This window comes from Rhinatrema bivittatum, chromosome 12, assembly GCF_901001135.1.
Source record: "Rhinatrema bivittatum chromosome 12, aRhiBiv1.1, whole genome shotgun sequence".
Taxonomy (NCBI): domain Eukaryota; kingdom Metazoa; phylum Chordata; class Amphibia; order Gymnophiona; family Rhinatrematidae; genus Rhinatrema; species Rhinatrema bivittatum.
In genome coordinates this window covers 44,293,621-44,308,882 of record NC_042626.1, presented here as the reverse complement: position 1 = coordinate 44,308,882, position 15,262 = coordinate 44,293,621, and the positions used below count along the sequence as shown (strand labels likewise).

General features: G+C 43.2%; 1 protein-coding gene across 1 annotated transcript in view; it reads left to right on the top strand.

Moving 5' to 3' along the window:
• ST3GAL4 (ST3 beta-galactoside alpha-2,3-sialyltransferase 4) overlaps positions 1 to 15,262 on the top strand; it is a 252,299-nt gene that overhangs the window by 213,718 nt on the left and 23,319 nt on the right. Inside the window, exon 3 of the mRNA XM_029572370.1 lies at positions 8,214 to 8,298. Coding sequence (XP_029428230.1) covers positions 8,214 to 8,298 — 85 coding nt within the window. The remainder of the gene's footprint in view (positions 1 to 8,213; positions 8,299 to 15,262) is intronic.

Here is a 15,262-nt window from a genome sequence, read left to right as displayed (position 1 = left end):
AATTTTGTATGCTCCCCATTAGATAAATGAGTTTCCTGAATGCCCACTAACAGTGCTTTGTGCCATTGGATCGCACTCAGTATTTTCTGTTTCTTATTTGGGGAACCGAGACCTCCCATGTTCCAAGAGATACAACGGAAACTGTTTATCTGGTAAGACTTTCTTTCACAAAGACTGGAAAAATCAGAACTCTGCAGTGAATAAACCCCCCCCCCTGCAAAGTTGTCCAATCCCCAATCATGAAACTCATGATAGCCCTATATCAAGGAGTGAGATCTACTAAGGTGCGCTTGGGTGCCACCCCCAACCAGCAACAAACATAAGATCAGCCTGCTCCTCGAAACATTCAGATACATTCAGATCCCTAAAATGAGAAACAAACAATGCATAAACAAGATCGCAGTTAAATATACCGTAAGGCCTAAAACGATATTGATAACAGATACTAATCCACATCTCCATGTGACACCAGAAGCAGGCACGGAGCGTAGACCAAAACCATCTTGGCTCGTACACAAAAATAGGACGAAAAAGAAAAAACTTGTAGGCAACTATTCTGGGATTATTCGCCATCCATTTGATAGAGTTTACATAGTTAGCAATGACGCAGTAAGAAAAAAAACTTTCGTGCCATGCCACACAGGCCTTCATCGCTTAGTCCTGCTGACTCATCTAAAGCTGCCTTGTCCAGAAGAAATTGACACTTTATCCAGCGTATCAAAAGAGAATATCTTCCCGTCTTTCCACGCTTTCAGAGTGGCAGGAAACTGTAGGACAAGTGGATATTTTTATTAAACAAATCACTGCATATTGCGGAAAAATCCACTGCTTTGCTGAGACTGTCGCCGAAAGTCTTGGAATATCAGAATTTTTTGATCATATTTTATATACCCATCTTTCTTGTAGGCCATTAATACTGCCGTTTTAGGTGCCCAGTTTAAGAGTCTAGCAATAACTAATCTTGGGTGGGCTTCCGATACTCTTTTAGGCCCCAGTCTATGGGCCTGTTCAATGAGCAGTTTGCCTTCTAAATCCGGTAGCTTTAACTCACGTGGCAGCCACTCTTCAAGTAAGGATGAGAGTTCTCCGTTAGGTATAGATTCAGGCAAACCCATAAATCGAAGGTTATTTTGCCTTGCCCTATTCTCAAGGTCTTCAATCTTATCTTCCACAGATTTAAGAGAGGCCTCTAAAGTAATGATCTTTGATGTGAGCGCCAAATTATTCTCCTTAACCAAAGAGCTTCACCCCTCGACAATATCAATGCATCTCCCGATGTCGCTCATAGATTCTTTCAAAGCAGTAACGTTATTGTTAATGCTCTCGAATTTCTGCTCTAAAGCCACCACAATGGCTGCTGTTAGCTGCACCACTGTCAGTTCTTCAAGACTAGCACAACCTGAAGAGTCTTGGCGGTCAGCCATTTTGGAATCCGCTGCGTTGCCTTTCACTTTATCTTTCCGAATGGGCTTAGTAGACATCACTGGTCTCACCAAACTGAAGAGGGAGACTCCTGAGCAAACCAGGAGAGCAAGATTATCAACCCAAATCCAAAACAGAGAATTAGGAGCCAAAAATCATGCAAATTGGAGAGGTGGCAACTGGAGATCTGATTGATCACGTCTCACCAGGCTCACCGCATCACATGATCCTTAATCCTTATTAGTTTTAATTATTGGGGTGTAATTTGATATTTCTGTTGTTTGAAATATTTTATTGTCTTTTGGAAAATAGAACACTTTTAATTATTGGATTATTCATCAGTTGTTTTGAAATATTTTATTAATGTATGGGAAATATTAGAACAAATTTATGCAAGTTTTTTTAAATTATTGAATGTTCATCTGCTTTGACATTTAGTAGCATGTTTTTAATATTAAGAATGATGTTTTGCAAGGAATGATGATGTTTCAGTTTTTCCATTGTTGCACTGCATAACACAGTTGGGCTTTTGGTTTCCATTACAGTTTTTGATGGCATGTTTCTATTTTGTATCTGGTGAGGGTTTGTCTGAATTTTAAAGGTCCAGTCTTGTGTAACTTGAATTCTTGCTGCGAAAATGATGGTGCTTATCATTCACTGACTTTACGGCCTTATGATCCTCTCTTCCTCATTTTAAACAGAAGTTTGCTTTTATTAATTTTATTTGCATGCAGAAAATGGTGTTTTTGAATGTTCTTGCAGAAAAAATATTTTTTCGTTCACATATTTTATTGTAACTGATGTTAGTAGATTAGGTGATTATTGTAAGGGATAGATTTAGCTAATTTTCCCAGTAAGGATTGGGTTGCTGTGAGCATAAAATTGATAGGCTTTTTGCCTCAAAGAAAGTAGTAGGAGGGTGTGCTGTGTTCTAGGGCACCTGCCAGCTATAATCCATCTCTCTCTCATCGGTACCTTGTCATTGACAGCAGAATTCAGCTGCCTTTTCGATGATACTCTGACATGGAGCAGGGATGACTCCTGACTCCTCCAGAGACACCTTGATGCTAGGAACAGAATACAGTTTTCTCCCTAGCATCTCCCTAACGTTAAGAACAGACTACATCTTCCACTCCTTACCATGACACAAAGAGTAGAATGCAACTCTCTCCCCACTCTGACACAGGGAGCAAAATATACTTTCACCATCTTATTACTAGAAAAGGAGAGGGACTATGGAATAACCATAGTTATTAGCCAGGGGAGGAAGATAGTGAGGGAGCTGGTAGAGAGACATGATGTGTTGCAGTAAATATGATGGGATACAAGGGAACACATGATAAATTATTTCATCTTGTATTTTGGTGATTCCAAGTTGGCTTCTTTTGGTTTATAATGTATGAAGGTCTTGATGTAATTTACATTATTCATGCAATTCGCTGTAGTATAGTAAACAATGGCAGATAAAGACCAATTGGCACATCCAGTCTACCCAGTAGCCTTCCTTTTTGGTTCTCTATCACTATGGGTGATCACTATGAGCATCGGGGGGGGGGGGGGGGGATTTTGAAAAGCCATTTTACTCACTCTAGGTGCAGGTAAAAGTAAGCACATGGTTCCATCAGGCATTCCTGGGGTGAGGCTAGATCAGGGAGAAAACCATGCACATAGTTTGGGATTTTCAAAAGTATTCATGGTTGTTCAAGCAAGCTTACCCAGAATAAAAAAGTCATCAACCCATGCCAATGTAGACCACAATTCGTCTACTCCCCTTTCCTCATATTGAGGAACTATGTTTTTGTTATATTCCATCTCCTCACCGCGAGGATATTTGTTTTGTTTACCCTGTCTTTTCTTAGCTGCCTATCGTTACCCCCCCCTCCCAGTTTGAACTTCCCTGTTAAAATGTAATTTTCCAAACTTAACTTGTTGATTGTAAACCGGCATGATGTCCACAACGAATGCCGGTATATAAAATGTTCTAAATAAAATTAATAAATATTCATGTTTTGATTGGAAAAAGTTTCTATCGAAAAAGCAGGTGCTTTCCTTGGGTACTTTCCCTCTTGAAAACTCTTGCAAAATCCATAGCTTCCCACACAGTTTTGAAAATTGCTCCCATAAATACTGTACTCTATGTATTATTGGGATATCTATAATTGCCTGATAAGTGGGTGGATTTGCACCTTTAACACAGTTGAGCACTGATGTCAGATCATATCTTGACATCAGCGTGGAGCTGTAATCACCCTGGTTGACCATTAACTAGTTTATAACGGCATCAGAGGAAAGCCAGACCCAGCAAAGCCCATTTCACTAGCCAGTAGATGAGGAACCTGGAGAGGCAGCACATGGCATCCCTACCAATGGCAGCTGAACTAAATGTGTTGCTACAGATCAGCAACCAGCAAAACCCATCACCCCATCTGCTAAAAACTGGAGCCAGATCAGGCCTTTCCAGAGAGTGGAAAATGAGAGAGAGAGCGTAAAGTTTGGGAAGGAGAAAAAAATAACCAAGCATAATACTAGCTTAACTAGGGACTACCACACAGATTGATGCTTTAAAATGAATTTTGGTATTTGTGCTGAGATTGCACAAGAAGGCTTAGCTGCTTAAGCAGCCAGCTGGTATTTTGTTGTTTACACTAAGTCCTTACATCATACTGTTTTTCTTTAACTCAATACCTGGCTCCTACCCATGTATGCCACTGTTCCAGTAATCTACTTTGCACTGTATAGTTAATCTTGATTAACTCATTAGAAATGCATTACAATCAGCGGCAGTTAGAATGATGTTCTATTCTTGAAACCCAGAGAATTGGCATGGACCACACAGTCCACTTCTATAGCATGTTACATGCATCCTGCACATTTGCAGCTTTGTGGCGCAACCTTCTGTGGCACACCTGAGAAAGCTGCTTTGAAACTGCACTGGAACAGCCTAAATGGTTGTCTTAGTTTCAAATAAAAGCTGCAAATTTCATTGAATTTGCCCTTTCCGAGGCCAATTTTCAAAGCGACTTACATGAGTGAAAAATGTTTTGCACTCACAGAGAAAAGTAACTGTGTTTTTCTCCAGTGCACATCGTTTTAGCTACATTGAGAAGATGTGTTCCCGGGGTGCGATCAGGTCAGAGAAGGCAGAATGCCTGCATAGATTGCATGTTCAGATCTTCGAGCATACTTATCAAACTGACTTCTACCTGCAGAAAAAGAAGGTGCATGTGACCGCGTGTGCTGTGTATCCAAAACGGTTTTCAAAATGGGCATATGTGCGTAGTTTTGCTTTCAAATAGCCTACTGGTAAAAAAAAAGTACTCATGGTCCTTCTCCCAATGCCACCAACAGGAAAATGTCCTCCTTTATTAGAAACACCCTGTATCTCCACAGGAAAACATAACATGCACAAGCAAAGGAAAATAGAATGGTGTTTCAAAGAACAGTGCACACAAATGTGTACACTATGCACACGAAAACTTATTTTTTTGGTACACAGCCCACAAAAAATTATAGAGGGTTCATTGTTTGGGACCAGAATCCCTGGCAATCTCTTGTTCCTGATTCCAGGAGAGCAGAAGTCCAGGACTTTTCTTCCTCCCTCCAAGTCCTGGTACGGCCTGCCTTTCCTTCTCCTCTCCTCTCCTCTCGTGCCTTTCCCCCTTCCTCCCTGTCCAGGACAATGAGCAGCGCTTAATATAGGATAATCCCCTGCCCTGTGGAACCAGATTCCTGTATATTTCACATACTGTAAGACTGACTCTTGCAGCATTAGAAGCTGATTCTGTAGTAAGTGTTGCTTCTCCTACCAGTCAGTGCTGGGAGTGAGGAGGGAGAGCAAGTAAGGAGGGAAGGCCGGGGGGGGGGGGGAATCTGGGGGGAGAGGAGAGGGAGGAGGGGTCAGGGCAAAGAATCCCAGAGAACAGTGTATGGGTGGAGGGAGAGAAATAAAATGTGGGAAGAATTTTTCAACAGGCCGATTCAGTACAGTGCGCTCCGGCGGAGTGCACTGTTAACCTGCATTTGGACGCACGTTTTCGACGCGCTAGCTTTACCCCTTATTCAGTAAGAGGTAATAGCATGCCGAAAACACGCATCCAATCCCCCCAAAACTAATAGCGCCTGCAACATTCAAATGCATGTTGATGGCCCTATTAGTTATATCCGCGCGATTCAGAAAGTAAAATCTGCAGCCAAGCTGCAGATTTTACTTTCAGAAATTAGCGCCTACCCAAAGGCTGGCGTTAATTTCTCTCGGCACTGGGAAGTGCACAGAAAAGCCAGTAAAAACTGCTTTTCTGTGGCACCCTCCGATTTAATAATCATGGCGATATTAAGTCAGAGATCCCAAAGTTACAAATAGTTTAAAAATTAAAAAAAAAAAATTTAAAATTGGGCCGGCTGCTCGCGGGTTGAAAACGGACGCTCAATTTTGCCGGCGTCCGGTTTACAAACCCATGGCTGTCAGCGGGTTTGAGAACAGACGCCGGCAAAATCGAGAGAGTCGGCTGTCAAACCCGCTGACATCCGCTGCTCCTGTCAAAAAGAGGCGCTAGGGACGCGCTAGTGTCCCTCGCGCCTCTTTTACCGCGGGCCCTAATTTAAATAAATTAATTTACTGAATCGTGCGCACACGAGAGTGGCCAGGGCGCCTCTCCCACGATTTTTACTGTATCGGCCTGCAAGTGTGGTAGAAGAAATGTAGGATGAGCTTTTCCATGTAGGGGGGGAACAGAATTGTTAGGAGAATTTTCTATGGGGAGCAGAGAAAGAAACGGGGGGGGGGGGGGGGGAATGGGAGAGAATATCAGGGGAGCTTTCCGTAGGGGAGGATGTGGGGAAAGCTTTAAAGAAGGGGGAGAGAATGTGGGTAGATCTTTCTGTAGATTGGGAGGGGGGGCCATAGCAGGGATGAAGGTAAGGGAAGGCTGATCCTGTGGGGGAAGGCAGAAAGAGAGAGGACAGAGAAAGACGAGAGCCAGGACCCTGGATGTAGGGAGGAAAGGGAGAGCGGATCAGAGATGTGGTGAGAGAAGGAGAGGACTGGGGATAAGGGGTGCAATGAGAGAGAAGCTGAACTGAGGGATGGGGGAAGAATTCCATGGAGAATAATGTAGGAGAAAGGGAATGAAGAGAGCATAGAATGAAGAGGAGTAGGAATAGGGAAAGGAGAGCAGGCAGGAAGAACAGAGGAAAAGAGGGAGGGAAGAATGGAGAGAAGGAAGAGAAAGTACTAATAAAATATCCAGCACTGAAGGAAACTGAAATATAGAAGAAAACAGGAGAACGAGAGAGAAGAAAAAAGGAACAGCTGTAGTACCAGAGAATGAGGCAAAGACACCAAAGATTGCAAACTTTTATTGACAGGACATTTTATAGTAATGAGTTATTAATATTCGCTCTCTGAGATCAAGGTAGGGATGTGCTTGCATTTGAAGAAAATAGGAAGTCATGTTGAGAATTTCTAGTCTTTTTCATTTTATTTTGAAAATGAAACAAAAAAACCCCTAACATCTAATTTTTCATTTTCTTAAAAAAAAAAAAAAAAAAAAAAGGAGCAAAAAAGTTACCAACAGCCAGAGCTCCCTTTCTCCCCACATGCCACCAAAAATTGTAAAAAGACCCTTCAAGCCCCCCCGCTCCCCCGAGTATCTTCCCCTACGCAAGGGGCTCCGTGGGGTGGGGCTGACCCCAGGCACTCCCACCCACTGGTGTAGCTAAAGCCGGCAGCATTTAGGCTTTCTGCCATTCTTTCAGAAATATTTCTGACCCCGGTGTGATACAGGAGCCCAGGTCTTCCATGACTGCTGCTGGCTGAGAAACGGCTTCCTCATTGGCCAGTGGACTGCTGCTAGTGGCACTCTGACCGGTCGTCATGTAAGCCTCCTGATCTTTCTCCCTCAGGTGCAGTAAGCATGGGGTGGTACTTTATGAGGAAAAGAGTTAACTAATAACAGTGGTGAAGAATTAGAATGAAAATAAATAAACAAGGAGTTTGGCATTTTAAACAGCACAAAATATGATTGCCTACAGTCCCTTGATATATCACTGCAGCCATTAGCTCGCAGACCTCCCTGTCGTGTCATTCACTAGGAGGTCGTGTGTGTGTGGATGGAAGGCAGGAAGCAGAAAGATCCCTATCCTCTCTAAGACTGGATGACTCAGCGGTGTGGCACAGGTTTACGGAGCCTCTCGCCCCTAGGTCTGGAGGAGTTGGGGGGTGGATACAGAGGCGGAAAGAGCCTAGAGGGTTCGCCGGATTGGTTCAGGGGGGTTATTTGTTTTAGAATATGTGTGGTATCTTAAGCCAAGGAGCCTTACAGCAAATTACATACAATGATTCCTTCCCCAAAGAGCTTACAGTAAAAGTGGGGCACCTGAGGCACAGGGAGATAAGACAACTTTGCTCAAGGGTCACAAGAAGTATCAGTGGAGGACATGGATTTTGATCTTCTGGTTTCCAGTCAGTTATTCATCTACCCAGGATGATAGAGAACTAACGAGGAAGGACCATGAAAACTGATTGGCATAAGGAGCTGTTTCCTACAAACTCTCAAGCTTCTGTGGCAAGCAGCTGGGGGGAGGGGTTTAACCTTTTCAGTGTGGACTGGAGGAAGTGGGCAGGTCTGATTTGCCAATTAGTCTTTATCTGCCATCGTCTAACTGTGTTAGTGTGCATTGGCAGCCCAATGTCTTGCAGCTAAAGGAGAGTATGAACCACTGCTCCACCAGGTGGGCTGTTTCCCTGTCACATGCTCACTCTCTGCTTTGTTTTGTTTTTCTTTGTTTCCTAGATTGGAGGATTCTGCTTCTGTTCATGCTGGGGACATTCTCTGTGGCAGTAGTGTGGTACCTGCGAGCAGAGCCCTATATGCCAGTGTAAGTAAGTTACGGATTGCAGCAGGGGCGAGGGAAGGAGTCGTTAGCTGCCATCGGTATTACAGTCTATTAGAACGCAGGAACCTTTCAGGCTCCTTTCTGAGGTTAGGGCACACCCATGCTGTAAATTGCAGGGAATGGCATTCAGTGGACTCATTGAGATGTTTCTTACTTGACATCGATGGTATTATCTTAAGGGAGGGTATGAGACCAGTTGTCCCACCACTGAGGTCTCTACTGCTTTCCCCTCTAGGACTGGACAGCTAAGGGACTGGCACAGAGATACAGAGCATGTCATCTCTAGGTCTAGGGAGTGGGCACAGAGACACACAGCCTCTCATTTCTAGGGCTGAATGAGCTAATGGGATGGATGCAGGCAGACAGAGCCATTTCTCTCTGGTTTTGACTTGAGTATAATGTGGAATTAAGAGTCAATAAACAAGTTGTAGGTGACACCTTTTTATTGGACTAACAATCCATCCATGACTAGCTTTTGAGAGTTATCCTCTGTTTATGAGGTCGGAGAAGAAAGAGCGCATCGCTGACCTGATGAAGAGAGGATAACTCTCAAAAGCTAGGTATGGATGCATTAAGAGAGTCCAATGAAAAGATCTAGCCTACAACTTATTCGCTGACCCTTAATTCCACATATCCAAGTGGATTAACATGGCAACCGCCATTCTTTGATATTAAGTACATAACAAAATCCAATTAATGTTTTGCAGAACATTAAAAATGAAAACTACTGAAACAAATCCACAGCATTCTTTTGTCTTAATCATCAGCTCCTGCACGAGGAGCCCAGGAGCCACACTGTGAGGCGCTCAAAGACCCGCAGATTGCTACCAAGAGCATAAGATTCCATAGTATACAAACCATGGGATCCAGCAGGAGGGGGCAGAGTGTTTGCCCCGATTAGGGCCTGGGAAGAGGAGGCAGACTAAGGTGGCCTGCAGAGCCCTTCCTGCTGGAACAGAGACCATTTTTTTTCCCTGCCCCCGGCCTCCTCTCAGCGATGTCACCTTTGGAATTCCTTAAGATCAGGCCCACCACCAGGGGGCAGGCTGCTCCTTTGGGAGCTCTGGTAGGAGTAACCCAGAGAGATTGGGAGCATTATGGGAATGCTGGGTGTTTTCGGGGTGTGGGAATTGTATTTCAGGTGCTTAGTGTTGTCCTGCTCCTGTGAGATGAGGGGATAGGGATAGTTTTATTCATTTTGATGACATTGCAATGTTTTTGCTTGAATATGCTATTGTATTTTATTCGTGTACTATTTGAATATGTTAATGTAATAATGTGATGTTATGTTGCAAGTTGCTCTGGGTCCTTTCACATAAACGCAAAATGTAAAGTAATGATTTGGACCCGCAGAATGAGGAGCTAAGCAGTGGTGCATCAGTCTGCATCCTCTTCTATTGCCCAGTGTGTGCTTGACAGGAGCTTTGAATTGCGCTGTGTCCAACACAGTTAAAAGTGCTAGTAAGCCCCCGAGTGGCAGAGGCTGACTAGTCCTGATGCAAAGCCACTTTTCTGCTCCTCGGCCTGCCAGGATCAGTGGCAGTGAAAGAGGTATATGGGCTGGCGAGTGGGACAGCTCAGAGGTGACATGTGAGGCGGCTCTGGGGGATGACGAGAGGATTGGCTGTGGGGACCGTGGAGGAGCTTGAGGGGATCAGCTAGAGGGGAAGATTATAAGAAAGATCTGGAAGGGATGAGAGGAGGAGGAGGAGGATCTGGTAGGGGTGGAGGAGACGATTGGCTGGAAGGGATGAGAGAGGGGATTGGCTAGAGGACACATTCATATGAGAGATTGCAGGGTGGGAAGGAGAAAAGGGAATTTGCTGGGGATTTTTGTGAGGAGGGTCTGGGGTGAGTGAAAGGGAGGATCAGCTGGACAGATGACAGGAATTGGCTGGGTGCATGTGTGGGAGGGAGGTCTGCGACAATGGATGAGGCAACCACCTCAGGTGTCACTTTTAGGGGAATGCTGAACAACTATTAGAGAGCAAGAGTACCAGTGCTCTTCAGTCTCTGAACTGGATCCCTCACCCACCCCTACCGACAATTACGGTTTTCAAACTGTGTGTATTGGAGCAACGTCCACGGGTTCATTTTACCCGCGGACTTTCCATCAACTTTCACAGCAAAAAATGCAGGCAGATTTTTGCTTTGAAACTTGTCACCGGTGCTTGACATTTGTACCTGATTTTTTTTTTTTTTGTGGGTACTTTGTTCACAGAAAATAGTGCTCATAGATTTGAAAATGCAATCTACATGTGTACTTTTTCTGTCGAAAAGCAGGACTAAATTAGCCGTGATATGTGGGTGGCAGCAAACGGAGCCCTCTCTTTTAACTAGCAGAACCTTTGCTCTACTGAACATGGTGTGGGAATTCCCCCGCGGGTATTGCCTCATGAGCCCTCCCCCCCTCAGTCTTTTTTTTTTTTTTCTTCCTCCAAACACAGCGTGGATGTGCGCCTTACTCTCTCACTTTTTTCTGTTTGTTTCCTCACTGCCTGAGCGGCCCCAACACACTTTAAAATTCTAGTAAAAAAAAAAAAAGATGGAGAAGAGACCTTATGTCTTCTCAACATCCCCCCCCCCCCCCCCCCCCCCCCCCCAAAAAAAGAAAGCCACTATCAGTTGTTTCAAGAACTGCATCTGTGGCAACATAAAGTCTATTGCCGACGGACACGAGCTTTGCTACCGATGCCCAAGTCTGGATCATAACTAGGCCAGCTGCCAGAAAAATGCATGGATGTCCACATGTCCTCAACACACCAAGGCCTAAACAGTGGAAGAACCGCATACGTTTCTCAGAAGCTCCAGTCCAACATCATCTGCCTCACTGGGAGGGGAGCTGAGCAGGACCTCCTCTAAAACTCACCTGTTGGCATAACAGGCTGAGTCCTTGGGGGTCCGAGTAAGAAAAACCATTCAGCATTATTGCTCGTTTATAATTTTTCAAGCTCTCTGAGGCCCCCAAAGCAGACATTTCATGTTGAAATGCTGGCAGTGTCAGGCAACAGGAATCGGAAACAGGCAAAAAACAAAAACATATTTTCTAAAGTGGTCATGGCTTTCTTCAGTTTAAGATAAGTGTTTTCCTGTCGTTTGATACATAGAATTTCCAGAGAGGGTGCTTTGATACAGAACACAGGAGTTATTTGAGCAAATTTTGAATTGACATTTGTATGAGAAAACTAAAAAAAAAAAAAAAAGAACAATTATATATAAAAATCAACACAAAGATTTCATATTAAAAACGGTATATATGTTTCATTAAGGCACAGCTGAAGATATGGCAGGTACCTAATTTGGAGATACCGGACATTAGATTTAGCTAATAAGGCATTAACACACCACATTTTATTTGTACTGATTTCCAGCTGCCAAATCTTCGACCGCTCTTCAAGCTTTCTTAAATCACTTTTCATTCTCTCTACTCCTTCAGGTGTCTACTCTGTTGCAGATCTTAATATCATCTGCAAATAGACAAACCTTACCTTCTATCCCCTCCGCAATGTCACTCACACAGATATTGAACAGAACCGGTCCCAAAACCATTCCCTGTGGCACACCAATTAACACTGCTCTCGCTTCCAAGTAGGTTTCATTTACCATTACATGCTATCTCCTGTCAGTCAACCAGTTTGTAATGCACTCCACTACCTTGGCGCCCACTCCCAAACTTCTCATTTTATTCATAAGCGTCCTATGCTGGATCGTATCAAAAGCTTTGGTAAATCACATCAAGCGTTCTTTCTTGATCCAGTTCTCTAATCACCCAATCAAAAAAATCAATCAGATTTATTTAACAGAAAAATAATAAATAAATAAATAAATATAGAAACATAGAAACATAGAAATGACGGCAGAAGAAGACCAAATGGCCCATCCAGTCTGCCCAGCAAGCTTCACACATTTTTTTCTCTCATACTTATCTGTTTCTCTTAGCTCTTGGTTCTATTTCCCTTCCACCCCCACCTTTAATGTAGAGAGCAGTGATGGAGCTGCATCCAAGTGAAATATCTAGCTTGATTAGTTAGGGGTAGTAGCCGCCGCTACTAAAGATTTATTTAACAGAAGCTTCCCTTGGTGAAATCATGCTGCCTCGGGTCCAGGAACCCACTGGATTGTTGATCACTATCCTTTCTTTCAGAAGAGTCTCCATTAATTTTTCCACCACTGAGGTGAGGCTAACCAGCCTGTAGTTTCCAGCCTCCTCTCTGCTAACACTTCTGTGAAGCGGGACCATGACTCCTCTTCTCCACTCTTATGGCATCACTCTCATTTCTAGAGATCTATTTATTGAAAAGGTCTTTCATTGGACCTGTCAGCACATCCGGCCCGATGGCCTTGCCCACTTTCAGTTTTCCTAGCTCTTCCCATGCATTCTCTTCTTTAAATGGAGTTTTGTCTACTACACCCACATCAGTTCAACATCAGAAATTACTTACACTGGTAAATTTCTCACCTAGGTTTTTCGTATTCTTCGATTTTTCTGGCTGTCTCTTGATTTTCTAGTAATTTAAGTACAGGGATTATAGATTGTAGTACTAAAAAGTATAGGGAATAATTACACAAATTGTATTTCTCTCCTCCTGATTTTTATTTTATTTTATTGGTTTTACTTATATTTTATTTTACTTTATATGCTATTTTATATTCTACAGTATCTTACTTTAGCTCTACTAAAGTATATATTTATTTTCTGATTTTATTTTTGAAATTATTGTAAACTGTTTTGGTCAATCCTGTATTGTATTGTTAAAGACAGTATAGAAATGGCATAAATAAAAATAAAAAAAATAAATCTATAGTCTTGTAAACCAGTAATGGTCCTTTTCTAGAGTCTTCTTTAGTAAACATCAAAAAGAAGTATTTGTTTAATATTTCTGGTATTTCGTCGTCTCTCTCTACAGATGCTCCTTGTCACCTTTAAATTTCACTATACCACTTCGGGCCTTCTTCCTTTATCTGCTATAGCTGAAAAATGTTTTGTCACCTCACTTTACCTCTTTGGCAATCCTTTCTTCTTCTTGACCATTTGCTTTCCTGATTTCTTTCTTCGACTCCTTCAGTTTCACCAGGTGTTCTTCCTTGTGTTCTTTTTGGGATCCTTTATACTTCTTGAATGCTTTATTGTTTCAGCCACCTCCTTTGAGAACCAGATAGGAACAAGAAACCACTTACTTTTGTTTACTTTTCTAACATATAATTTGTTACCTTTTAATTTGGCCCACTGTTGTTCCACTTCACCCGTTTTCTCCCAGTCTTCTAGTTCTTCCTCCAGGTATGATGAGCAGCATGAGAATGAGCCCTTTTTGCTGTGGCATGGTTGATGCAGCCTTGTAGCAAACCTATGAGGCCTATGCCGACAGCTGCCGAATGCGCCCTGAAGTGGGACAGACTGGAGCTTTGCTTATACCAGTTTCCTCCCCTGCAGATTGAGCCCTTGGGTTCTAGCTACTGGCAGGACTTAGGTGGGTCCAAGGGCGGTAGAGTGACAGCAAGTGTCCAAAGTGCACCAAAGGCAGGACAGGCAACAGGCTGGAGATACCGGAAATAGGCCAAGGGTCGGGGCAGGCAGTAGATAAGCATAGACAGGGTACAATGTAAGAGGTTAGGTCCAGGCAGCAGGAAGCGTAGTCAGGTTCAATGCAAGAGGTCAGATCCAGGTGGCAGGCAATCATGGTCAGGTCCAGGAAATCAGGCCAAGGATGAACAAAGACACATGAGACATTGGAGAAGACAGCTGGGCAGAGCATGTCAGGGCTGGAACACAGGAATGCAGGAGCAATATGCACTACTCTAGGCAGAAGATCCATTGCTGAGGTGTCCAATGCTCCTTTGAAGGAGCCTTAAGTAGGAGGCCATCAGTGATGTTATCTTAGGGCACCATGGCTGCCTTCCTTTAAGATTGCAGATGTCGGGCATGCACACATCTAGAGGAAGCCAGGAGAGGTGGTGGCAGGGTGGTGTGGAAGCCATGCAGAGCAGTTTTAGTAGTTGGAAGCGGTGTCCCAGCCACAGGAGGCCTCAGGTGATGTTGGGGGTGAGTGAGACTGCTCACAGGGCCGTCCCACAAGCCGTCATTCGAAACACCAGGTACATCCCCATTTTGACAATGTCTGTATTTTTGAAATTCAAAACTTGGGTCTTTGTGTGACTTCTCTTTATCTTATTCATAATATTGAACCATACTGTCTGATGATCACTGGTGCTCAGGTGGGCACTTACTTGAACATTAGAGACGTTATCCCCATTAATGAACTCTAGGTTGAGTATCACACCCTTTCTCTGGGTTCCATTACCATTACTACTTTAAATGCCTGATAGCAAATGATCTGAATTTCTCACTTAGCATCATCTTTCCTACCACAGACAAATGAAGGCCATCCTGGTCATATAAACTTTTATTGCTCCATATATGTCCCCAGCCTCCAATGTATCCAAAACCACTTTTTTTTTTTTTTTTTACAAAAGGTTTTGAACTAGGAATTGAAATTATCTATATGGCATAGCCTTCCCTTTCCCTTTCCATGAACAAGTAATATTTTTAAAAAGGCAATAGTCTTGGCCATGTGTGCAATCTTATTCCCTAGATTTTGGAAATCTTTCTATACTGCATGGACACCATTTCTATAAAGGTCATTGGTTCCAGGATGAATGATAGCATTGATATCAGTGTTGCAACTTTTTTCTATAAATGTTTTGACTACCTGGTTTGCATTTCTACTAGCTGAGGAGAGCCTGGAAGGCATTTAGCTGTTGTGTCACCATTAAAATGAATTCCCAACTTGCTTCCTCTGATGATCGAGTCTCCCAGCAGAAGATGTATTTTATGACATTTGATCATGGCAGAGGGTTTCTGGATGCACTGGATGACTATTTCCTTTTCAGACATCACTTCATATTCTATTGCTGGGGCTTCTTCATTTTCCAATACAGAAAAAGTATT